General features: G+C 49.3%; 1 protein-coding gene across 4 annotated transcripts; it reads left to right on the top strand.

Moving 5' to 3' along the window:
- Positions 1-2,825: 2,825 nt before the first annotated feature.
- On the top strand, positions 2,826-25,241 carry TMEM259 (transmembrane protein 259; the record flags this gene model as incomplete). Of its 4 annotated transcripts, XM_080988902.1 has the most annotated exons (12): positions 2,826-3,078; positions 4,188-4,511; positions 7,848-8,120; positions 12,229-12,400; positions 13,325-13,435; positions 14,069-14,191; positions 14,426-14,526; positions 16,355-16,412; positions 18,071-18,154; positions 19,362-19,494; positions 21,211-21,310; positions 22,189-25,241. In XM_080988902.1, the coding sequence occupies exons 2-12, from the start codon at positions 4,287-4,289 to the stop codon at positions 22,954-22,956; spliced, it is 2,148 nt and encodes a 715-aa protein (XP_080845028.1). In that variant the 5' UTR covers positions 2,826-3,078; positions 4,188-4,286. The 4 variants fall into 4 exon arrangements, with proteins under 4 accessions (XP_080845028.1, XP_080845027.1, XP_080845029.1 ...); XM_080988901.1 differs by having other exon boundaries at positions 2,826-4,511; XM_080988903.1 differs by having other exon boundaries at positions 2,827-4,511; positions 12,229-12,346.
- Positions 25,242-26,140: the final 899 nt, after the last annotated feature.

Genomic DNA, 26,140 nt, shown 5'->3' with positions numbered 1-26,140 from the left:
CCTCCTTTGTTTTTAACTCGGTGCTACTCAGGCTAATAAGAACCATTAATTTAGATATTTCCACCTTCCTACCCACAATTCCCACTGTTTCTATACCAGTCTGTTTCCAGAATTCATTAACTAGCGGACAATCCCACCACATATGACTAGATATTTTATCTACTTCCCTTTTCCTTTTCCTCCTATCGAATATTCTTATTTTCCCTCCTACTAATTCCAAATTCTCCTCCTCAATACACCCAAAATCTGAGTGGCTGCTTTGTGGTAATATCTAGCTGCTAATAATTAAAGACATTTTGTGTTCCGACATGCTTTCCCAGCTGGATGAATGGGTTTTGGCCATGTTTAGGGAAGCTTTTAATGTTTAATAGGTTATTGTATTTTAGTGTTTGTTGGAAGCTGCCCAGAGTGGCTGGGGAAACCCAGCCAGATGGCCAGGGTATAAATTATTATTATTGTTATTATTATTATTATTATTATTATTCTCTTGGTCAAGGAGGGGGTCACTTTCCCCAGCCCTCTCTCCAAGTCCATCACACCATAGCTGTCAACTTTCAGATTTGAAAATAAGGGATCAGCAGCCTCACCTGTCCCGGGGACAGGTGATATGGGTATGGGATATCTAACAATCCGGGATAGCAGCAGGAAACGGCGCTGGAATAAGGGAATTTCCTGCAAAAAAAGAATTTCCTGCAATTTCCTGCATCACACCATAGCTGTCAACTTACAGATTTGAAAATAAGGGACCATCAGCCTCGGAAATAAGGGATCAGCTGTCAAAATAAGGGATTTTCCAAGCACAGGTATGTTCATCTTCTGAGCCCCTCCGAGCCAAAGGCAGAAAGCCCAGCCAGCAGCCAAACGAAGCCTCAAGCGGTGGTTCCCACAGCGCAGCAACCCGGCAAAGGGGATGCAGCAAGGAAAACCACTGTCACCTCTCCGCTGGGAAGCGCTGAGCAAAGGCGAGTCCCCAGGCAACGCGGCCGATTTGATTGGCACAAGGCATGCAAGCTCCACCCCCCAGTCGTTCTTAGACTCCTTATTCGGTGAGCAACGCAGCCAAGCCACACAGTTGGAGCCTCCCTGGCCGGCAGGGAGGGAGGGAGAGGAGCTGCTTCCTTTGAAACCTGGGAAATTTAAGGGACATCATCAATAAGGGACAGCAGCGGGACATGGCGCTGGGATAAGGGACTTTCCCGCCAAATAAGGGACGGTTGACAGCTATGCATCACACACAGGAACCGAAGGGGTTCTGGGGCTTTATTGGCTTCTCTGGCACCAGCTACAGAACATCAAGCAGCAAGTCCAAAACGTGGCATGTTCTCTCCCCAGGGCAGGCTAACCCCAAGATTTATAGGGGCTGGGGGATGCTGGCAACCAGCCGGCCCCATCCCATGCTCCCCCTTTGGGGACTGTGGCTGCCTGCCTGAGAGGCCCCATCCCAGGATCCCTACTGCCTGACAGTCTAACCTGGAGCTAGAGGCCCAGGCAGGGCGTCTTCACCTGCAGCCTACCTGGCAGGGCTGTTGTGCAAGGACAAACTCGGGGAAAGGCAGGGGAAATGAACTGAGTTTGGAGGGGGAAAGAAGATGGGAATAGAGAAAAAAAGAACCAAATAAGTAACTGATGTAAATGGGCCTACTATGCAAATACTACGGCAGAGCCCTTCTTCCCCCCATTGAAAGCAAGACATTGCAAAAGTGGTCATGAGGTTAGCAAGGTGGAGAGGGGGAGGAAAGAGAGGAGGGAGGATGCATTTATTTTTTAAAAACACATATACATGTATGAATATATTTTGCATGTGGATCACTTAGCTAGAATTGCAAAATATCCCTTAGCAATAATTGCAAAATATGGAACGCTTCACGAATTTGCGTGTCATCCTTGCGCAGGGGCCATGCTAATCTTCTCTGTATCGTTCCAATTTTAGTATATGTGCTGCCGAAGCGAGCACGTATGCTACATGCGCGCAGTTGCTATATAAACCTCGGTTGGTAGAAATGTTGTAAGGTCATGGTGATCACAAATGGAAAGCCATTATTTCCCTTTAGAATTTTTCTCGCATTTTGTAATCAAGGGAAATGATTCTGCGGCTCTTCTCCTCTGGAGTGAAGTTTTTTAAAGGAAAGTAGCAAAAGAATCGGAGAAACCTAAAAGGAAACTTGGCATTGCTCTGGCGATGCATGATGGGGAAAGGAGGCGGGGTCTTCATAATGAGGCTGACGGGGCGGGTGAACCTTGGGACAAAGAGGTAGGAAAAGTGCTTCTGCGATGGGACATCATTTCCGGTTTTCGACCGCAGCTTCCGGTATTCATAGGTACTGGGGAATCAAAGAGGTCAAATGACGGGGGAGGGGGATTGGGAGTTCTCCTTCGGCATCTGCAATAGCTTTCTTCACGACGCAGGTAGAAATTCAACAGGTGGAGGTGCATTCATGAAAAGTATTGTGTGGGTGAGTGGAGGAAGTAAAAGAAAAATTTCATTTTTTGAACATTTTCCCCCAACGTACCCAATCACATTCAGGGAAAAATAAAAGTGCTTTTTTAAAAAATAATAATTGATCAGTCAAGACTCAAGCTCATCTCATCTCCACCCTCTAGGACACATGTTAATTCAGAGCCGGAAGTGTTGTGTTACAGCCGCTCAATCTTGACCGCATCCCCTTTGGAGCTCCTCCTCCTCCTCTTCCTTAGTTTAGACATGACGTCCTACTAGAGGGTTTGCGTCCTTTGCGTGCTTTCCCAGAATCCTCTCCGTCCCTCCCATTCTCCCGGCTCGGCGCTTCTCTCTCGACCTCTCTCTCGCCCCGCCTCCTCCTCCCGCTGACGTCACCGCGCCCGTCGTGGTGGGCGGGGCGAGGAGGAGGAGGAGGAGGAGGAAGAGGAGATGGGAGGGAAGAGAACCAAACAAGATGGCGGCGGCCGGCGCGGACGCGAAGGGGGACTGAGAGGAGGCAGCTCGGCGGCGGGGCGCTCCTTCGCCGGCCCCCCCTCAGAGGAGGCGCCCCGAAAAGGAGGGGAGAAGCCGGCCCAGCTCGAGCCTCCCTCCCCGTAGGGCCTCGCTCCCGCCCCAGCCTGGTATCCTGTCACCCCCCTCCCCACACCTATTGACATCTGTGGGGCGGCTCTCTCTTTTTTGGGGGGGGGGGCCATTTTTGGGGGGGAGTTGGTCCTCCTTCCTCCCTCGCCCCCTCCCTTGTATTTCTTTTTTTTGGGGGGGAAAGGTGTCTGTCCCCCCCCCCCCAGTTCTGAAGGGGAAGGGTGTATATGTGGGGTTTGGGGGGCCCCCGCAATCGCCCCACTTCCATCTTCCTCCTCCCCCCCTAGATTGGGGTGTTTTAAAATAGGCATATTCCTCCTCCCTTTAATATCTTCCTTATATATATCTTTCACCCCCCACCCTTCGATTTTGGGGTCTGCTTAGCATTCCAGCCAAACCCCCCCCCAAAGGAAGGGGCTTTAAGACTCCTTTTCTCTTTTTGAGGCTGGCATTCCCCCCCCCCATTCAACCTGTGCCTCTTCCCACAACGGTGGGATTTGGCAGCCCCCAACATCTAAATCAAAGGTTTTAACACCCCCACCCCTTTTTCTTTTCCTCTCCCCAGCCCAAGTTGGGGTGTTTTAAACTTAGGCATTCCCCCCCCCCCTTATTATTTTGCTAGCATAGCCTCTTCTTTGACCCCTTTCCCTAATTTAAAGAAAGCTCTTCCCCCTTTAAGAAAACCCACAACTTGATCTCTTTAGGATCTCTCTCTGCCTCCCCCCTTGGAACCCTACCGTGTTGGACCCCCCCAGACTCCCTTTTGCTCTGTTGTCTTGGGGTAGCTCCTCTTCTTTCTGGGGACTATTAGTGTTGCACCCCTCTGACCCAAAAGTCCCATTAGATTCAGTCTCTCCCCGCCCCCCCCACCCCCGCTACCTTCCAACATTATATAAATTGCAACCTAGGAAGCTTAACATTCCCCTCCCTTGCTTTCTTTGGGTGACTTTTCAAACCAGTATCCCCCCCCCCCAAATTTCTCCACCTGTTTACAAAGTTACTGAAACTTTTGCATCAGCCCATTTAAAAGACAATTTTTCTTTATCCTGCTGTGAGTGGATTTTTTTTTCCCTTGTGGAGAAAAAAGGTGACTCTCTTTTTTTTTCTTTTCGCCTCCCCCTTGGCCGCTTTTCCGCACCCCCTGGAGAAACCTTACCAAGACGACCCCACAGGCCGCTTCCTGAGCACTTTCTGTTATCCAAATCTGAATTCGCCCGTGGAAAGCTAACACCAGTCTTGGAAAAGGATGTCAGAGAACCAAGGCAACCACCACCACCACCCAATGAACAATAATGTGGGGGGTAGGGCCCCTGCCGGAAACAACCGTGGGGTCCGCAACCTCAACCAGAACCCCCTCATCAACGTACGTGACCGCTTGTTCCATGCCCTTTTCTTCAAGATGGCCGTCACCTACGCCCGCCTCTTCCCACCTTCCTTCCGTCGTATATTTGAATTCTTCGTACTTCTCAAGGTAAAGTGGTTTTTTTTTTGGCGGGGGGAGGTTGACTGCGTTCAACATCTGAGGCCCTTCTTTGTGTACCCTCTTCACGTGAGGGTGGCAACATGAGAACAGGGCCTTTTCTGCAGTGGCTCCTTGTTTGTGGAATACTCTCCCCAAGGAGGTTTGCCTGGCGCCTCCACTATATATTTTTAGGCACCATATGAAAACATTCCTCTTCAACTAGGCCTTCGGCTGATTAATATCCTACAGCCTTTTAAATGTATCTGTGGGAAGGGGTGGGGGTTGTTGTTTTGGTTCAATTATCTTGTCTTTTGTTATGGGAACTGCACTGAGATCTTTTGAGGAAGGGTGGTATATAGATTAAATAAATGGATAAATAAAAATCAAATATGTTGTGCTGCGGGGACCTTTAACTCAGATCAGGCCTCCTCCTTGCCTGGGCGGAGCAGAGAGAAGGTGTGTAGGAACTAGTCTACGCAAAGTAAAAAATACATTTCTTGCTCTGCCCACTTTTGCCCCTGGCCCCACCCAACACTGGCCCCTCCTGAAGGTTTCTCAATGTGCTCCTCTGCCTGAGAAAGGCAAGGAAGCCTTTACTTTCCACCTGCTGAATCCTAAATACTTCCAGTTTCAAACATACATTTAACACAGCATTTGCGCACAGTCACATGGAAATAATTTGTGGCACATAAATTTTGAGTTGGAAACACTTTCCCTCCCCACTCCTCTCTTAAGCTTTTACAGGATTCTTCCTGGTTGGCCGGTTGCAACATTTAACCGACACAGGCGATTAGCAGGGTTCGAAATTAGCAGGGCGTCAGGTGCCATTTCTTGCGCCCAGCTGATGCTCAAGGATTACTGTAATGTATGTGCTTTGAAGCCTCACCTCAAAGTTAAAGATAGGCAATATGTTAAGGAGTTTAATAATAAAGAGTAGAGTGTTTTGAAAACTGAAGTATGGTACCAATATTTTTATTGCAAACACCAAATTAACATGTATTAACAATTTCTGATAAAAACGTGATATTAGCAATGTGTCTCATGTGAATTGCGTATTAGTTCATGCTTATCAAAATTACAATTAAATAGTGTTGCCGACCCCCCAAAATGGCGACTAGACATTCTGTTTTGGCGCCCACAGCCCAGGTCCCAGGAGCCATTTGGCTCCTAGCTTTTCCATCCCAGTTTTTAAGACTGGCAACTAGCCAGTCTTAAAAACTGCCGCATTGCAGGGGGTTTAACAGGATGACCCCTGGGGTACCTTCCAACATCACAACTCTTAAGAAATAGGAAGGTGGGGTTTTTTGGTGGCTTAAGCACACACCAGAAGTGTTAGGAATGCTAATGTTGATATCTGCTGTAGCTTGGTTGTAGAGCTTGCAAAAGCTCCTCGTTTGATCTCTAGCATCTTTGGATAGAGCTGAGAAAGGCCTTTGACTGGAGAACCTGTGCCTGCCATTGCGTTACAGTTCTGGGTTTGGATGGCCAGGTAAAAGGAAGTTTCTTCTCTGTTAACCCCACAAAAACAGCCCTCCTAGCAGAACTTATTGAGAGCTGTCAACTTGCGTGGACAGTTTTGCGCATCCAGGCTCATAGAATTGCAGAAGGGAGCTTGTAGGTCATTCATTCAAGCTTCTTGCTTGAGGCAGGAAATCCTGACAAGTGCTACATCACTTTGTGTGGGGCTGCCCTTGAAGACTACCTAAAAAACGTCAACTCATCCAAAATACAGCTGTCTGTTTACTGGCTGGCTTCCATTTTGGACTTGCATGACCCTTGTTATACAACAGCTGCATTGGTTGACAGTTCATTCCTGGGTCCAGTTCAAGGTGCTGATATTAGTATTCATGACTCGGGTACCAAATATCTAAGTTGACTTTGGCCGCTTCCCTTCAGACACTCTAGGGAGGGGTCTCTCACTGGAGGGGGGGGGTCCCTCTTGGTAGTGCCACTGCCCTCAGAGTTTTAGGGTGGTGATGACTCGGGAGAGAACATTCTCTGGAAGCTCCTCCAAACAGTCAGCCAAAGTCTACCGTCCTGTAACTCCTTTGGCTCTACTCAACCCACTTGGCCAAGACTCAAGGATGACCAGAGTTAGAGTGCATCCTTCTGGGAGGCCCCGGGGGTCCCTATCCCTGTTGTAAACACTTGAGAACGTTTCCTGTTCATTCAGCCTTGCAAATCAATACACAGAAGCTAACTAGCCCACAAAAATTCTCAGTCAACAGCTTTTTTGGGGGGGGGGGTCCAAAAAACTTCCTCTCATCTTTGTGTGGTCTGGGATGGTCCATGAACTCTGCTGATGCCTCTATAGGACAGAGTGGGGTGTGTAAGTGTGTGGATGTCAGGCACTGGTTGGATGCAGAGGGATGGTAGGAGGTACCAGCAGATGAACCCCCAAAGGAAGAAGGCTCAGAGCCTGGGGATTGGTGATGGGACAGGGATTCTCATAGAATCATAGCGTTAGAAGGGACCCTGAGGATCATCTAGTCCAACCCCCTACAATACAAAAATATGCCGCTGTCCCTTATGGGGATTGAACCTGTAACCTTGGCGTTATCAGCCCTGCACTCTAACCAACTCTAACCTTGGTCGGAGGGAGAAGAATGGGAAGAGGTAGAGTCGGAAGCTGAAGGGGTAACAGGACTTAGTGAGCAGGGAGAGTCTGTGGCAGAGAGCAGTCCGGAATCAGAGGCGGAAGCTGCAGCAGAAGAGGAGGGAGGCCAAGATTATGAGTCCAGCTGGTGAAGTCACGGGTGTCTCCCCCTCCTGCTGCGACAATCTCCCCTCCCCCCTTGTCTCCCAGAACCAGGAGAGGCATGAAAGGGTGGAGGAGAGGTTGCCTACACTCTGGCGCAGTCTCTGATTGCTTGGAGAGGAGGGGACTTAGATGGCTGTGGAGAGGCAGGGACTTTTAGTCTTGGCAACTGATCCATGGGTGCAAGTCCTATTGGGCATGAGTTCCTGTGCCCATTACGCCTGACCCTCCACCAGGTCTGTGCAGATCCTGTTCTAATAAAGAGTTGACTTCAATGTGCAGGGTGTGATTTATTGCTGGCTGGCTCCTGTCGGTGTGTCTAGAAACTAGCTTGCCATCTATCGCCTCTATTGGCATCTACCTCTATTGCCCCACCCACTTTTGCATCTGGCCCCAGCCAGCACAGTCATGTGACCCCAGGAAGGTTGACCCTCTGATAATGCCACTTGCTTCTTCAGATGGAGGAGAGAGAGACAGGTGCGAGTGTGCAGAAACTAGCCTGTGGCACTACTCTAAGAAGGGAATGCGGTCCTCGATTCCTGTTTCTCCTGCTTCTAATTTTTCCGCCTCTCTCCTCCCTCTGCCAGGCCCTGTTTGTGCTCTTCATCCTGGCGTATATCCACATCGCCTTCTCCCGCTCCCCCATCAACTGCCTGGAGCACGTCCGAGACAAGTGGCCGCGCGACGGGATCCTGCGGGTGGAGATCCAGCGCAACTCCAGCCGTGCCCCCATCTTCCTCCAGTTCTGCGAGAGTGACCGTTTCCCGGGTATGGTGGTTGAGGCAGCTGGCGGGGAGGAGGAGGAGGAAGAAGAAGAGGAGGAAATGAGCGTGGAGATGTTTGAGAACAGCTCCATCAAGGTAGGGTGGAGCAGAGCAGACCATCTCTAAGTGGGTGGACTCTCTCCTTCGTTAGCAGTTTCTAAACATAGGTTAGACGCAGCTTTCAAAACTCCCATTGTTCTTGGTGCATGGGAAGTATGGCTTTGCTTTTTGCAGTCTTCAGATGAAGACTAGAACATGTGAAAAACGAGCATAAGATTTTAGCTGCCATTCATTCATTTTCAGCTCTGTATTCTTGTTATAAAAAAAGCCTGCTTAGACACTCGGTTTCAGCGCCCGTGACCTAGGTTTAAGGTGTCTTTAGCTCCTAGCTTTCATGTCTCAGTTTCTATCACTGGTTGGACGGCCGCCTGCAAGGGATTCTTTAGCTTTGATTCTTGCATTTCAGGGGGTTGGATGTATGAACCTAAAGGGGTTTCTTCCAACTCCGGAGTTCTGTGATTCTGTAGGATGAGGACTGCCTCACCCACTGCATTCTTTTCCCATCTCCTTGCTGTGGAGATCCTCTTGGGTACGATCCGTCATCACTGGTTCTCCCTGCTGGAAATGCAAAACCTGGATGCTTTTGAGAGAGAGGACTTCTCAGTGGCTAATTGAGGCCCCAAGGAACTGTTTGAGAGCAGCCTCAGTTACAAGGCATTGCGTAAGCAACACCAACAGCTGGAAAACCCTAAGTGTGGACCTTCTGGGCCTCTTTATTTAGCATTGGGGACTTTTCCCTAGGCCACGCACCCTCACCAGCCCTGCTCCTCACCCTCCTTGAGCATTTTTTGCCTGGCTGAAATGTGTCCTTGCACTCTGATCGTGACTCTTGCTTCCCTAGATAGTGGAGCAGGAGAGCTGAAAATAATGCTAATATATTTCACATCTGGCAACCCATGCGCCCCTTTGGTTTCAGTTAGTACATGAGTAAACGAGTCTAAAAATCCCTGGGCACAAATTTTCACGGCCCTCCACTGACTCTGGTGGCTCATCTACTAGAGGTAATGTATTTTGTGCCAACTCTGGAGGTGTGTACTTGATTCTGACAAAACTCAGCCTCCAAGATGCTCATTGTCTTTTAAAGCCATCAGACTCCTGTCCCGTCAGATTTCACTCCCATCTAGTCCCAGAGCTAGACAGTTGCTTCTAGGAAGCCGTCGAGTAATGAATGATCTATCAGCACAGCTTTGAAAGGTTCAGCCCTATATTCTTGATTCAGAATTGGGTCCAGTTGTATCCCTACTTGGACGAAAACATGCTTCTTGATCTTGGGAACCGTCATGCAAAATATGGTTCGATATTATAAAGAGGTTCCAAATAACATTGCGAACAAACAGCTTTCCAAAAATATATAGGGTTTGTCTCTGCCTTTAGTCCTACTCAGAGTAGACTCATTGAAATTAAAAGGTGTGACATTACAGCCTATTAATTTTAGTGGGTGTACCCTTGAGTAGAACTTTGTTGGATGCAGCCCATATAGTAAGGTAAAGGTAAAGGGACCCCTGACCATTAGGTCCAGTCGTGGCTGACTCTGGGGTTGCGGCGCTCATCTCGCTTTACAGGCCGAGGGAGCCGGCGTACAGCTTCCGGGTCATGTGGCCAGAATGACTAAGCCGCTTCTGGTGAACCAGAGCAACGCACGGAAATGCCGTTTACCTTCCCACTGGAGCGGTACCTATTTATCTACTTGCACTTTGAGGAGCTTTCGAACTGCTAGGTTGGCAGGAGCAGGGACCGAGCAACGGGAGCTCACCCCGTCGCAGGGATTCGAACCGCCAACTTCTGGTCGGCAAGTCCTAACGCACAGCGCCATCCGCGTCCAGCCCATATAGTAAATGTATGCAAGTTTTTGGCAGGTGTCTGAAACAGTACAGTGAAGGCGCCTGCCTCATATCAAGAGGCAGGGAGTTCCAGAGGGCAGCTGCTGCCACATTGAAAGGTCTGTTTCTCACTAGTGCAGAAAAACATTATGTGGTCCTGCTGGGCTGGGTTTTTGTTTCATTTCTTCCAAGCCCTACAGAGCCGGCAATAATTAACGGGTCCTCTTCCCCACCCACCAAACAGTAATTTCCTTTCCTCCCTTGCGATCGAACCAGCATGTAGTACATTAAAGGTTTGTTAAACCAAATTAATGCCTTGTGTGAACAAATTGCCAGGAGTCCCCGGGTGGCAACGCAGCTGATTTAACTCACTCAATTTACTCCTTAATTTCATTTAATTTTCTCCAATATGGCTCCTCTTTTATATATATATATATTTCCATTTGCGTTGAGTGCAACCCAGAACGGGGATTAAATAAACCAGCTGAAAGCTACCATTTTCTGTCTGCCACCGCAGTTGTGCTTCGTATTTGACCTCATCTAGCCTTTCAGGGCTGGGGGACTATTTCATTTCTCTGTTTAGAGATTATTTTGCCTTGGGGGAGGTTGGCAGGAGGCTGCGGGGGCTTGTGTGTGTGTGTCTAGCTTCTCCATATGGCTGTTTAAAGGTTGCTGCATGTTATAAAAGTAATTTTGGATCCTTAACGATGACGCGCTATTTCTCTGTGCCACAACAAATATTTTTCCTGAGAGGAGCTGTCAAATGCAGCGTAAACGACTAGATTCTTTATCGCCCCCTGAGAGAAATGCCTTGTTGCTTATAGTGCACAAAAGTACAGAGGCTGATCCCGCAGATGCAGCAAATGGGTCAGATGTGACAGTGCAACTACATTCTCATTCAGGGTTAGGCAGGGTGGGGTCCTCAAGATGTTACTCCCATTTATTTAGGCTCTTAGCCATGTTCATTATGCTGCAGACACACCAGGCTGCCATGATCTTTGACACCTGATATATGTGGTTGGTTGGCATCCGTCAGTCTTGGGAGACAATGGAAGAGTGTGCCTTAGCAGGTGGAATCAACCTGCTGGAGAGTTGCAGCTCCTGCTGTGGCTGCAGAGACTGAAGCGGGAGAGACGCACTTTATTGCATCCGGGGGAGATGAAGGCGTGTGTGTGTGTGTCTGTCAGGACTCACCCTCTTCTTCAGACTGTAAATGGTTTTAATGGTTTTGGATATTGCTTCTTTTAAATTGCTGCCATGTGTCCTGCAACCTTTGGGGGACAAATAATAATAATAGAAGCCAATGAGTTAGATCGGTGGTTCCCAAAAATACTGGGTCACTGCCCCCTTGGTTCCATCCCCAGTGCCTCCTCCCCTACCCTATAAAAAGGTAAAGGTCCAGTTGTGGCCGACTCTGGGGTTGCGGCGCTTATCTCGCTTTATTGGCCGAGGGAGCCAGCATACAGCTTCCGGGTCATGTGGCCAGCATGACTAAGCCGCTTCTGGCGAACCAGAGCAGCGCACGGAAACGCCGTTTACCTTCCCGCTGGAGCGGTACCTATTTATCTACTTGCACTTTGACGTGCTTTCAAACTGCTAGGTGGGCAGGAGCAGGGACCGAGCAATGGGAGCTCACCCCGTCGCAGGGATTCGAACCGCCAACCTTCTGATCGGCAAGCCCAAGGCTCAGTGGTTTAACCCACAGCACCACTCGCATCCCTTACCCTACCCTATAAAAAGCCCTAAAATTCAAAACAGTAAAACAATTGCACGTTTCGCCCCCCCCCCGGCAAATCCTGTTTAAGCTATTTAATAGGGCTGGGCGTACCTGGTTTCAACATTGTGATATATTGCCAGCTAAACATTGCAATCTACTGATATATCACAGTGTCTGAAATGAGGATGGAGCTATGTAGAGGCATTGGCTGGCTTCACGTTGTAATTTTTGCATAGCACCCCCCCCCACACACACATTATGATTCATGATATATTGCCAGGTGAAAAACTATGCAACCAACATCATGATTGGGACTTCAGACCAGTTTTGGAGAATACAGTACATCACTATATTGCCCAGTCCTATTATTTAGCTGAATTAATTCAACACAATGGATGAACTTGATCCAGTGATGCTAGCGTTTCAGAGTCTAGTGGCCATTTACACCTCCCGCTGCCCCCCTGCTGCCCCCTTGCCCCTTAGCATCCCCCCAGGCAGTGCCCACTTTGGAAACCGCTGAGTTAGGAGGACTAGTGGATCTGATGTTTGGTAGAAGGCAGCTTCTGCGTTTCCCTGAACTCTTCTCCTCTGTTTCCGCTGATCCCAGTTTGAGCTGGATATCGAGCCCAAGGTCTTCCTCAAGCCACCCCGCCTGGGCGGCGCCAAGGTGCCAGCCCCCAACGAGAGCCAAGAGTTCTCCTTCAGCGGCGAGCCGGCGTCTAAAGGTATGCAGCCCCTCAGCGAGACGGTGTCCCAGTTTGAGATGCTAGCCAAAGCAGGTAAAGAGACGACATTGCAGACCCTTTAAATAACCCTCCTTCCCACTCCTCACCTTTGCCACACCCTTCCCTTTGCACCTGCCACTTTCCTTTTCTTTCGGTGTTTGCCTCCTCTCCTTGTGTGTGGGAGAGGTTCCTTTTTGAGAGGGAGTGGGGCCACGGCAGAGAAGGCCCCGCCACCTGCGCACTCTCGGGGCATGCAGCCTTTGAAACTGACCCGCTCTCAATGACCTTAATGCCATGGAGAGGGGCGGGCAGCGATATTAAGAGGTCAAAAAGATGCACTTTTTATAGAAGAATGGAGGCATTGAGGGGTGGGGACTATTTGGAAAAGCACTACAAACAAGTTAAAAAATTGCAGGTAGGAAAGGAGCAGCAGAAGGGGAAAAAGTAATTGTATTAGAGGCATTTTTGCAATAGGCGAGAGTTTGATATATACAAAAACACGGGAGGTGGAAGTGGGAAGTCTGTCAGGAAACGAGTGTAAGTATTTGATTTAAAGTCAATTTGTAAAAAATTGGAAATTCAGTAAAAATTGTATGGGGGGGGGGGCGGGACAGTGTCCTGAATCTCTCAGCGTTAGTTTTATTGGACGTCCACAATTCCTAATGTTATGAGAGAGGGAGGAAAACTTTTCTCTTTTTCCGTGCCCTGCATTAATTCTACAGGCTTCTAGCATGTCACCTCTTATTTCCTTAACTAAGAACATCCAAACACTGCAAGCTTTCCTCATAGCAGAGTCATTTTTCCTGTCCTTTTCGGAACTTTCCCCAGCTCCTTGGAGCACCCAGCGAGGCTTCTTTTAATCGACGGTCATGCTGTGGTGAATTAGGCTGAGGCAATACCCCTGGGGGCACCTCTGGTTTTCCATCCTCTTGGCCTTTTCAAAAAAACAATTTTCTTTTTTAAAAAAAATCCTTCCAGTCTGGCCCCAGGAAGAGTACATCGTGGAATACTCCTTTGAATACGGGTTCCTTCGCTTGTCGCACAGCACCCGCCAGCGCCTCAGCATCCCTGTCATGGTGGTGACGCTGGGTAAGAAGCTTTGCTTTTCTGTTCAACTGAGGGTGGAGCTTTGTTTATTTGCTGTGCCTCGTTGGGGCAGGGGCGGAGGGAGGTTGAGCAGCTGAGTACAAATGTTGTTGTTATTATTATTATCTCTCTCTATCTATATAATTTGTTAACGGGGAAAAATAGCTGCAAACATAATCAACAATTTAAATCATTAAGTGTCACAGCCTGGAAGGACAAAAGTACAAAGGTTCAGCAAAGGGGATAATGAAGCGTTAACTCATACAAAGATTCTCTTTCCTGTGCTGCCACACTGAAAGATTGATTCCCGTGTTGCAGAAGGGAAACTGCCTTGCTCAAAACTCCACCTAGTGAGCTTAAATGGGTGGTGGCAAGATTTGAACCCGGGATTGCTCCTTGTTGCTTTTAGGCCTGCGTTGGCCACTACTAGGCCCCCGCTTTTTCTTTTCCCTGTGCCATGGTGCCTCCCTCCCAAATCACAAAACGCCCACTCCTTCCCCTCCAGAAGTTGGAATGTTTCTGAGCGTCCCGTGAAATGCACAAACACCCCTCGACTTGCTTCTTCCTGCTGCTGTCAGCACAGCCAGTTTTCTTTCCGCCTGTTTTCACAAACCCTCTTCTCCATCTTCTCCCCAGACCCCACTCGAGACCAGTGCTTTGGAGACCGGTTCAGCCGCCTGCTCCTGGACGAGTTCCTTGGCTACGACGACATCCTCATGTCCAGCGTGAAAGCCTTGGCTGAAAACGAAGAGAACAAAGGTTTAGCATATGTATATAATTGGTCTCTGTTCTCACTCAGTTACAGATCTGGGCTGGGCTGTTGCAGTCTCTGGTGGGGCAGAAGGCGGCAAGTCCAACACTAGATGGTGCCAGAGCCAACTAATTGGACTAAGTCCACTTTGGGAGATCTTTGTTGCTGAAACCTCCTTGTTTTTTTCATCCTGTCCATCCCCACCACTGCTGCCTTCCCTTCCTTTCTGTCCTTCTGCTCAGGGTTCCTCCGCAATGTGGTATCTGGGGAACACTACCGATTCATCAGCATGTGGATGGCGCGGACCTCGTACCTGGCAGCATTCGTCATCATGGTCATATTCGTGAGTATTCTGTGTCAGCTCGTGGGCTGCTTTTCAGCCCCAGTAGATCCCAGGAGAGATCTTGAACAATTATTATTATTATTATTATTATTATTATTATTATATTTTCAATTAAATTTGTATCCCACCATTCACCCTTAGATCTCGGGGCAGTCCACAACATAAAATTGCAACAACAACAACAACAATAATAGTAATAATTTATTATTTATACCCAACCCATCTGGCTGGGCTTCCCCAGCCACTCTGGGCGGTATCCAAAAAAATATTAAAATACTGTAATACATCAAACATTAAAAGCTTCCCTAAACAGGGCTGCCTTCAGATGTCTTCTAAAAGTCTGGTAGTTGTTGTTCTCTTTGACATCTGGTGGGAGGGCGTTCCACAGGGAGGGCGCCACCACCGAGAAGGCCCTCTGCCTGGTTTCCTGTAACTTGGCTTCTCGCAGTGAGGGAACCGCCAGAAGGCCCTCGGTGCTGAACGATGGAGGTGGAGACGCTCCTTCAGATATACTGGACCGAGGCCGTTTAGGGCTTTAAAGGTCAGCACCAACACTTTGAATTGTGCTCGGAAAATAAGAGCAACAACAAATCAATGACCCCCTCCCACAACACATTTAAAAGGATATTGGATGTGAATACCCTTTTAACAGCCTCGGGCCTGTAGACCTGAAGGAGCGTCTCCACCCCCATCGTTCTGCCCAGACACAGAGGTCCAGCTCCGAGGGCCTTCTGGCGGTTCCCTCCCTGTGAGAAGGGAGGTTACAGGGAACCAGGCAGAGGGCCTTCTCGGTGGTGGCACCTGCCCTGTGGAATGCCCTCCCATCAGATGCCAAGGAAATAATGGAAATAAACAAGTATCTGACTTTCAGAAGAAATCTGAAAGCAGCCCTGTTCAGGGAAGTTTTCAATGCTTAATGTTTTATTCTGCTGGGAGCTGCCCAGAGTGACTGGGACAACCCAGTCAGATGGACAGAATAATAATAATAATAATAATAATAATAATAATAATAATAATAATATTAATATCAGCCAAAGGCCTGGTTGAAGGCGAACAACTTCACCTGGTGCCTAGAGGTGTATAATGAAGGAGCCAGCCAATGCTCCCTGAGTGGTCTGTGGTTAAAATAATTGACTGAGAACCCAGTGAAGTTCCTGGCTTGGTGATATTGAGGGATGCAGCTCAGAGGCCTTCACAACCAGCAATGAGGTCTGGATAATTACTGAAATCATCTTTTTCAAGGGGAGAGGGTTGTTCCATGACAGATCACCACACCTTTAAAACATCTGCACTACTGACATTCAAACTTTGGGATTGTCGAAATATTGTATATACAACAACAGATTAATCGATTTGTGCGACTCAAAAATTTTAGGCAGTGTGGACTAAATTCGCTTCTGGGGTCCCTCTGGAATTGGAGGCCCCGAAGCTTAAGGTTCATTAGTTTCCTAGTTGAGCCACCCCTGGATCACAGAGTCGGAAGGGGACCCCGAGGGTCATCTAGTCCAACCCCCTGCAAGGCAGGAATCTCAGCTCAAGCATCCATGACAGATAGCTATCCAACCTCTCCTTAGAAACCTCCAAGGAAGAAGATGATTAAATAAGCACTGACTATTAAATAGCACTGGAGATAAGATTATTAAAAGCTAATTATTTGGGAGCTCATGTGTACAGTGCCTTCGGTATTTAATTCAGGCGAAAGGGCAGGTGTCTGCAACTATTAGAATTTTGGTTGGTTGGGGGTGTTTTTTTTTGGGGGGGGGTGACACTGCCCTACATTCATAGGGAGCTGGGGCTCTAACACTTGCCCACCCCTTCTCTTTTCCAGACTCTGTCTGTCTCCATGCTTCTGCGATACTCGCACCACCAGATCTTCGTTTTTATTGGTAAGTATTTCATCCGGTCTTGCTGGCTTTCCGAGAGCCCAAGTGGTCCGTTTGCTGGAGGACAAAGACAACAGTTTTCTTCTTTCCCCAACCCCCTGGGTAGAGGGTTCAAACAAGACTTGCCACTTCCGATCAGTCAGCATCAGAAGGTCCACAGTTTGAAGGGAACCCAAGGGTCATCATTCCTGCAATGCAGGAATCTCAGCTAAAGCATCCATGACAGCCTAACCTCTGCTTAAAAACCTCGACAACCTCCTGAGAGAGACCTTGTATATAACAGTTAGAGAATGTGAGGCCATTGTTGAAGCGGCTGCTCTGGCTGACCACTTTACTGCCAATCCAGGTTCAGGGTTCTTGTATTAATTTTAAAAGCCCTGAACAACTTAGGCCCAGGGTTCCTCAGGGGCTTCCTGAGCCCTTATATTCCAGCTTGATCACTGACAACACCTGCAGGAGCGTCGCTGGTCATTCCCCGAGTCGGTGAGGCTGGTTTGACAACAATGAGAAACGGAGCCATTATTGTAATTGGCCCAGTCCTGTGGAACTCCCTCCCACTAGAGCAGTGGTTGTCAAAGGGTGTTGGAAGAGAGGATGGCAAGTGTGGCAGGAAGATTCAAGGGCAATCAAATAAATTTTGAACAGTTTTTATGTAACTGTGTTGTTTTATACTTTCTGGATCATATTAGGAAGTAGTTGTGTTCTATATTATAAAACAAGCACTGCTAGGTTTTTTTGTTTTGTTTTCCAGTGTATTTCTTATTGATAAAAAAAATGGGTGTGGTGCGAGCAAACTTTTATTCTGAAAATGTGACTCGGAGAAAAAAGTTTGAGAACCACTGCACTAGAGATTTAGCAGGTGCCTTCTGTGCCAATTTTTAAACACCTGCTGGAAACTTTTCTATTCCACCCAGCCTATACAGGTGATGAAGAATGGTTAATTGGTGTCTAACTTTTTAATTTTAATTGGGACGTGGGTGGCGCTGTGGGTTAAACCACAGAGCCTAGGACTTGCCGATCAGAAGGTTGGTGGTTCGAATCCCCACGACGGGGTGAGCTCCCGTTGCTCGGTCCCTGCTCCTGCCAATCTAGCAGTTTGAAAGCACATAAAAGTGCAAGTAGATAAATAGGTTCCGCTCCAGCGGGAAGGTAAACGGCGTTTCCGTGTGCTGCTCTGGTTCGCCAGAAGCAGCTTAGTCATGCTGGCCACATGACCCAGAAACTGTATGCCGGCTCCCTCGGCCAGTAAAGCGAGATGAGCGCTGCAACCCCAGAGTCGGCCACGACTGGACCTAATGTTCACGGGTCCCTTTACCTTTACCTTAACTTTTTAATGGTTTCATTGCTGAAACTGCTTTGATACTTTTTTAAAAAAAGAGAGAGAGGGATGCAGTGGTATGATAATTTAACTTAATTTATTTACAAAGTTAAAAATAGTATTTTGAAGCCAAGTTGTAGTTAGCACTAACCACAGTTTGTCGACCGAGATGTGCTAAACAAAATTTGGCAAAATTTGCAGCCTCTCTCTTGCCTCTGCTTTTTGCATTCCTTCTAATTGGAGATCAACCCTGGGGTCATCTGTGTTGAGGGGTTCCTCTTCTCCCACCTGGGGCTACAACTGCCTCCTCTCCTCTTGAATGTTTTCCTCCTCCCTCTCACAGTGGACCTTCTGCAAATGCTGGAGATGAACATGACCATTGCCTTCCCGGCAGCCCCGCTGCTGACCGTCATCTTGGCTCTCGTGGGTAAGGAGACCGCCTCGCAGGAATGTCAGGAACTGCCTTTGATATTACCAGGCCCATTAATTCTGTCTCTTACATCTTGCGCACCACCTTTTCCTCCCAAGGAGCTCAAGGTGATGGGCACAATTCTTTCCCCTCCCCGTTTTATCCCCCCCAGCAGCCCTGTGAGGGAGGCTAGGCTGGAAAAGAGTCAGAGGCTACTGGCCCCTGGTCACCCAGTCAGCTTCAGTGGCTGAGTGGGGATCTGAACCTTAGGTCCTGAGACCAGTTCCTGGGAATCACAAGCGGGGAGAGTTGCTGCTGTTGCGCTGTGCTCAGGCCCTCAGGGGTGGGTGGGTGTGGAGGACTCCCTGGTCCTTCGTGGGGTAACTGTGCCCCTGAAGGACCAGGTGCTCAGCCTGGGGGTCCCCTACCAGGGGAGGTGCAGATCAATTCTGCGTCCAGGGCGGCTGTCTACCAGCTCCGTCTGAGACCCTCCCTGCCTGCACCCTGTCTGACCAGAGTGGTCCATGCTCTGGTTATCTCCCACTTTGACTACTGCAATGTTCTCTCTGTGGGGCTACCTTTGAAGGTGACTCAGAAACTACAACTAATCCAGAATGTGGCTGCTGGGACCCAAAGACCTGCATAGGCACCCAGTATGTTTCCGAGCACAATTCAAAGTGTTGCTGCTGACCTTGAAAGGCGTAAACGGCCTCGGCCCAGTATACCTGAAGGAGCGTCTCCACCCCCATTGTTCTGCCCGGACACTGAGATCCAGGGGCCTTCTGGCAGTTCCCTCATTCCCTCCTTGCGAGAAGTAAGGCTACAGGGAACCAGGCAGAGGGCCTTCTTGGTGGTGACGCCCACCCTGTGGAGCACCCTCCCATCAGATGCCATGGAGATAAAGAACTGTACAACTTTCCAAAGACATCTGAAGGCAACCCTGTATGGGGAAGTTTTTCATGGTTGTTGTTTTACTGTGTTTTTAGTATTTTGTTGGGAGCCACTCAGAGTGGATGGGGCAACCCAGTCAGGTGGGCAGCATATACATAATAAGGATAATAATTCTCATCTGGGGCATCTGATTGGTCACTGTGAGGAGAGGATGCTGGACTAGGAGGCCCTTGGCCTGATCCAGCAGACTCGTCTTGCATCACTCTTGGGATGCTGAGCTCCCTGATGACTTGCTGGCCTTCTCTCTCCCCTCCTCTCCTTCATCCTGTGGCAGGCATGGAGGCGATCATGTCCGAGTTCTTCAACGACACCACCACAGCCTTCTACATCATCCTCATCGTGTGGCTGGCAGACCAGTACGACGCCATCTGCTGCCACACCAACACCAGCAAGAGGCATTGGCTCAGGTAAGGGCACACAGAGCTTCCAGTTCCTGGTGTTCATAGGCCTCCTTTTCTCCCAGCCCGCTTGAGGTGGCCTGTGACGTCCTCTTTCCATCCCTTTTTATTCATGCAATGGCTCTGCGAGATAGGTTGTGGTTCCTGCATTGCGGTGGGGTTGGGCTAAGTGACCCTGGCGTTCATTGCGGCTCTGCAATTCTTTGATTCTATGAGAGGCAAGGGACAGGCCCCAGGGTCACACACAGTGAGCTTCATTGCCAAGTGTGGGACTTGAAACATGGTCTCCCGGTCAGCGTTCGAAATTAGCCAGGAACCAGGCACATTTTGCACCTGCCTGTTGTCCACTTGTGACCAAGGGAAGATGCCTGAGTGCCAGGATGGCGCTTGATGTCCCCACCACCTGGAGGTGCCTGCCTGGGGATCCCTGGATCTGGTCTGTTTTCACACACTAGCAACACATCCTGTAGAATTCTACCCATTTTATTTTATCTGCAAAATCAGAATGAATTTCAGGAACCAAAAAGTCATACTGAAAAATACGATTTCCTGCTTCCTGGCACCAAAATGGCAACTAGGCATTCTGTTTTGGCAGCTGTAACCCTGGTTTAAGGAGCCATTTGGAGCCTAGCTTTTATTTCTGAGTTTCTAACACCACTCACAGCTCAGTAACTGCTGCACCACATTGGCTCTCTTCTGTGCCAGATCTGACCACTGAACTCAGCCCTGTCTGTTTCCAATGGTCCTTTATTTGGTTGACTTCCCAACCTTCTTCCACAATGTTTCCGTTCCCATCTTTCAGTTGTGTGGCAGGGGAGAGGTGGATTTGAGAGAGAGAGAGAGAGTTTATTTCACTGTACTTACACTGTTAAATTGTAAGAAAAGAGCTAGCAACAATAACTTAAAACCTTCAGAAAGTTAATATAGCAATAGACTAGAAACAGATTAAGACACACATCAACTTTCTGGGTTGTTGGCATCTGTCTGTCTCGAGAGACAACGGAGTGCGCCTCTGGGGGTGAAGCCAAACTGCTGTGTAAGCAGCACTGATGTGACCTCCCTGGGGTGCAGGCCTGGGCTGTGTGTCTGGAGATCCTGGGCTGCCCAGATGGCAAGACCTGCCTTTCAGCCTTGCTGGTGTCCAAAGGAAAGCAGAGCAAGATCTTTGGCACCAGCTTGACTGCAGGAGTTGCTGGAAGGAGGCATGCAAAGCACCATCCAACCGCTTTAGGGACTCCGCTCTGGATTGTGTAGGGTTTATTGCTGAGCCTTTTCCTCTCCCAAATATATTCCTCAAGGCAGCGGAGGTTTAGGATCAGAGTTTTCCTTCTCCCAGATGGGCTCCCTTCCCAGGCAGATTCCACAGACACACCCCCCCCTCACTTCCCTCCACAGCATGTTCAGAAATCCCTTTCTAAACAGGCATGTTTTTAGCAGGTGCGGAAAAGAGCACAGCGAAGGCACCTGCCTGGCATCAGTAGACAGGGAGTTCCACAGGTGCTGCCATGATAAAAGGTCGAGTTCTTATAAATGTGGAAACGGTCTTTATGTGGGGTCTGTAACAGGGCTAGTACAGCTGATCCAAGAGGTCAGTACCCATCATTCTGCCCTAACTGCAGCTTCAGATCAAGTGTGATTGAAGCCCTACGGAGCGTGTGCTGCCGCAATCCAGTATTGATATATGTGCTTTAACCCCCTTTCCCCCATGTCTCTGTTCCTCTCCAGGTTTTTCTACTTGTACCATTTTGCCTTTTATGCCTACCATTACCGCTTCAATGGGCAATACAGCAGCTTGGCCCTGGTCACATCGTGGCTTTTCATACAGGTACGTTGGCAATTTCACCATGTTTGTCTGGAGTGCAGGAAAACCCATTCAGGATGTAGAACTAACCATAGCAAGGAAGCAGGATGATGTTGAACTCAGCAGGACTTTGTGGAACAGTAGAGGGAGCTGGGTGCATTTAGCCTGGAACCAGCATTCAAAATTTCCCAGGCGGATTTTGCACCTGGCTATTGGCCACTTGCAACCGAGTGAAGATGCCAAGATGGCTCCTGACATCTCCACCATCTGGAGGTGTTTGCCTGGAGATCCTTGGATATTGACTGTTTTCACACACTGCGGAATTCTGTCCGTTGTATTTTATCCGCATGATCAGAAAAAAACAAATTTCAGGAGCCAAAAAGTTGTGTTGAAAAATACAAGTTTCAAGCTATCTGGCCCCAAAATGGCAACTAGGTGTTCCCTTTTCGGCAACCGTAACCTTAGTTTAAGGAGCCATTTGGAGCCTAGACATAAAAATGTTTCTTCATCATCATCATAATTTTATTATTCATGTGCTGTTCATTTGACTCGGTTGCACCAGCCACTTTGGTTGGCTCCCAACAAAATATTAAAAACACAATGCAACATCAATCATGATGAACATGCTACCTTCAGATGTAGTTCAGTTAGTTCCTTTTACTGTGCTGTGAAAACATCAATAAAAAAGTTCAAAAAAGGGGCACAGAATTCTGCATTCTTTAGTGCTGGGCCCGGGTTATTTCGGTGTGTAAGCTTTCTTTTAAAAACACCCAGTTTTGCCCAAGGGGCTGGGAGGGGGAAGCAGGCAGCGGAATGGGCCAGGATTCAGAAGGCTTGGCCAGTGTGGATGTCAGCCGCCTTTGCCCCCAGCTCACCCCCTCTGCCCCTTGCCTTTCCCACAGCATTCCATGATCTACTTTTTCCACCACTACGAGCTGCCGGCCATCCTGCAGCAAATCCGGATCCAGGAGATGTTGCTCCAGAACCAGCAGGGTGGAGCCCAGACCACCCTGCAGGACAACCTCAACAACAACAACACCGTTGCCCCCGCCGACCCGGCCGGCCCGCGGCCCCACCTGGACAGGGGCCCCGCTGGGGATGGCCCCCTGGCACCCGAGGATGCCCACACAGCAGCCGTCGTAGCCGCCACGGTGGCCTCCCTGGGCGACAACTTCAACTGGGTGGCGGAGACAGCCGTCATCGCGGAGGCCTCCTTCATGTCCAACCTGAGCGGCTCCCTCCTGGACCCCAGCGTCGCGCCAGAAGCCGCCGGGCCCAGCGAGGACCTTCAGGACGTGGCGTCGGCCTCGAGCGTCATGACCCGCCTCCTGGTCAGCAGCGACCTCGCAGAGGCTCCTGTAGGGTCCATTGCCATCGAGGTCACGTCCACCGCTGGGGTTCCCTCACCAGGCGGATCGGCCTCTGCTGCTGCCGCCGCCGCCCCCCTCAGTCCAGCCCGTGAGGACATCCCACAGCCTCCAGAGAGCTCAGCTGACCACAGCAAACCTCCGGACACAGACTGCCTCGCAGGCTGCTGTCCACTCGGCTCTGCTGCAAGCGGGGCCCCGGGCGAGGCCTCCGAGGAGGGACTCGCGCAGGCGGACTCCTCGGCGCCGGCGCCTTTGGACAGTGCGGCTGATGCGGGCCCAGATTCCCACTGCCTCTCCTGAGCGTCCTGGCGGACGGGATGCTTCTCAGTTCAACCGTCCATTGTCCCTGGGCTCACCTGCAATTCCTCCGTTGAAGAGGTGCAGAGCTTGAAAGGCCAGAGGGAGAGGGAGAGAACCTGCCCCCCCTTTCTCTCTCTCTCCCACCCCTTCTTCCGCCAAACCCAGGAAAGGAAGGAAAAAATGTGAATAAAAAAAGAGGGGCTCACACCCGTAGCCAGTTCACCCCCTGCATCTGAAGAGAGTCCTCTGCTTCCTTCCTGTTGGGCGTACGGAGCCACAGCCCCCCGCCAGTCTCTCTGCCCCCACCCCACCAAGCTTTTCTCAAATCATGGGACTCCTCGCCCCTCCGCCTTTGGTGTCTGCCGGAGATGTGGACTTAATTTTGCCCTGGAATTACTGCTGTTTTTCTGTGTGTGCTTCTCTGCTTTTGTCAGGAGGGGGCGCTGGGGAGGCGAACGAAACGGGTATCATGGCGAACTCTGCGTCAGGGGAGGGGCGAAAACGGGTGGCTGCTGGAGAAGGACTTGAGACCCTTGTGTGGAAGGGGGCCCTGAGACGAACCCCCTTTAAATCTGGGGTTCCTGGCAGCCACTGCTCTCGAAGATCTGTCATCCCAGAAGCGCTGGAGTCATAGAAACGTCTGCCTGGCTTTTTCCTTTCCTTTTTTCCTTTTTAGCATGGGGGACAGACTGCATTTTACTCTGAAAGAAGCCGCGTTTATAGACGCATATACGCAGCCTCTTTCAGAGTAAAACAGCAATAGATCTTTCTTGTTAGAAGGGCGCTTTTAAAAATTAACGTGAAGGGGAAGATCTGGAGGTGGATTCTATCTCTCTCTCGACAAGGAAGCCCTTTTTGGCCACTGGGGAAGGGGTCCTCAGAAAGCCACCCCCCCTTTGCAGTGGCTTGCCTGGTCGCTGGACTGTGTGTCGTTGTCCCCCCACCTCCCTGTTTTTAACCTCTACATAGGAAAGCCCAGCAGTTATTTTGTTCCCAGAGATCCAAGGTTCTAGCAAGTTGCATCTTAACGGTGCATCCTTAGCGACTGTGAGAGGGAGCAGCTCCTGATTTTCAGTCTGACATGGCCTTGATGAGAGAGGACCAGGTGGCTGTCAACCCTCTTTCTTAAATGAGGGGGCTTTTTGGGTGCTTTAAAAATTGGGTGGTGTGGTTTTTTTTTTAAGCTGTCATTTGGTGAGAACCCTCGCAGCTCCCTCTCTCTTATGCCCTTGCACAGCTGTTGACAGGTGAACTCAGTTCTTGTTTTACGCAGCGTGGCAATTTAGGATTATTCTCCACTCCCCCACCCTAAAAAGTTTCCCAGCCCAGTGCCTTATCTCGTAAGCAGGATGTGTTTTGAAGAGTGTGCACGTGCGTGCGTCAAAAAATGCCACCTAAGTTCCTGGAAACATAAAGTGGGGTGGGGGGCAGGGGCACCCCTCCCCAAAAAGGACCTGCTTCCCAGGAGTCTTTGCCCATCCCTTTCTGGAGCAGAGCTGTACCCCTTAAATTGTGGGGTGTACGTGTGTGCGCGCTAGCTGGGAATAGGAAGCATCGAACGCAGCTGGCTCCAAACTTTTGAGTGCCTTTGTACTCAGGTGATCTAGCAATAGCAAGGGGAATTCCGAGGCTGGAAGGTTCAGGGGATAGCACGGCTGGACCTAAGGAAACCCTGCCCCTATGACCTCACTGTCCTGCCACATGGTCCCTGGGAGCAGGCAGGAGCCAAGGACCTTGGGCATCTTAATTCTTATTTTTTTAGTTCTGCCATGAGGTGCAAAGTGCAGTAGGCAGGTATACCCTTAAGCAAGCAGCAGCCTTTTTCGAGACTGGAGCCCATGAGTGTCTGTGAGATGCTCTGATTTTGCAGTCAAAATCACCTTGGGCTGCTGTGCTCTACCCTAAAGCCAGGGAAGGGAGAATCCCTTAGATGGGTGACGTGTAAGTAGTTTTAGTTTTGGGGTGGAGGGTGGGTTGGCCGACAACAAGCATAGTGGTGGTATTTCCCCCCCCCCCGACCCCCATTCATGTGCAATATGTTGGTGGGATCATTCGCTGCCCGCCCACCCATCTCTGCTTGGCAATGGAGTGCTTGTATTCTTGTACTCGGACATTAGGGTTTTTACGTTGTAATCGTCAGGCAGAAAGGATTGAGGGGTTGAGAAAGAGAGAAGAATCACACCTAACTATACCAGGAATGAAGAGTAGAGTTCATTCTATTTAATGTACAAAAAAGTATGTATATATTATATATATTATATATATAATAAATACTATATCTAACAGCATTGCTTCCGTGCTCCTTTTTTCCCTTAACTTTGGGATGGAACAGAGTACGATATGGGGCCGGGGCAGAGAGGGAAAACTTCGCCCGCCCCCCAAGCCTTGCAAGATCCAGTCATGTCTGCAAGGCAGCTTCTGTTCCGGAGAAACACCCAGTTCATGGAGTGCTGAAAAACCAAATCTCCATTTTACACACAATCGTCCCAAAATCAATCAGTTGTCTTCCGCTCAGCACCACAAATACTTGCTCTGCACCCCTCAAAATCCCAGAATTAAACGTGATGCTCGTCGCATCAGCCATCCCCAGCAGCAGTGTTCAAAACTCCCATTGTTTAGGCGCGTTTTGCGACAGAATTTCATTAGCACCAGCAGTTTCTGAGAGCAGTGCAGTCCTGAGCCTAAGATTTTTCAGCCTCCCCACTTCCAGCTACTCTCTGAAGACTGGAGGAGATCCTCTTAAGAATATTAGTGGGGTGGTCAGGGGAAGGTCTAGAGCATGTGGGGGAAAAACAAGATTTTAGCTGCAGTTCATTAATTTTCAGCTTTGTATTCTTGTTAATTAAAAAGTGCCTAGACATTCCGTTGTCGCACCCATAACCTAGATTTAAGGTGCCATTTAGCTCCTAGCTTTCATATCTGTTTCCTACACGGCCCAGCAGCTCCTGTCCGCAGTCTCAGCCTGACCTCTTAGGGTTGTCTCCAGCGAAGGCTTTCTCAGAGCAGAACGGACCTAGATTAGTCACATGCATTGATTTCCGTAAGTTCGCTTTGAGCAAGTCTAACACTGGCCGCAACCCTTATTTCTTTGAAATGCTGTGTGGTTTATTTTCTCCACTCCAATGACCAAACCTCAAGGAGTGGTCCAAACTGATCTTGGCATCCTCTGTGAAGAGTTTCACCC

Source organism: Podarcis pityusensis (genome assembly GCF_964106645.2).
Source record: "Podarcis pityusensis genome assembly, chromosome: 18".
NCBI classification, from domain to species: Eukaryota; Metazoa; Chordata; class Lepidosauria; order Squamata; family Lacertidae; genus Podarcis; species Podarcis pityusensis.
Note: the sequence above shows the minus strand (reverse complement) of the source record. Positions and strands in the feature narration are given on the sequence as shown.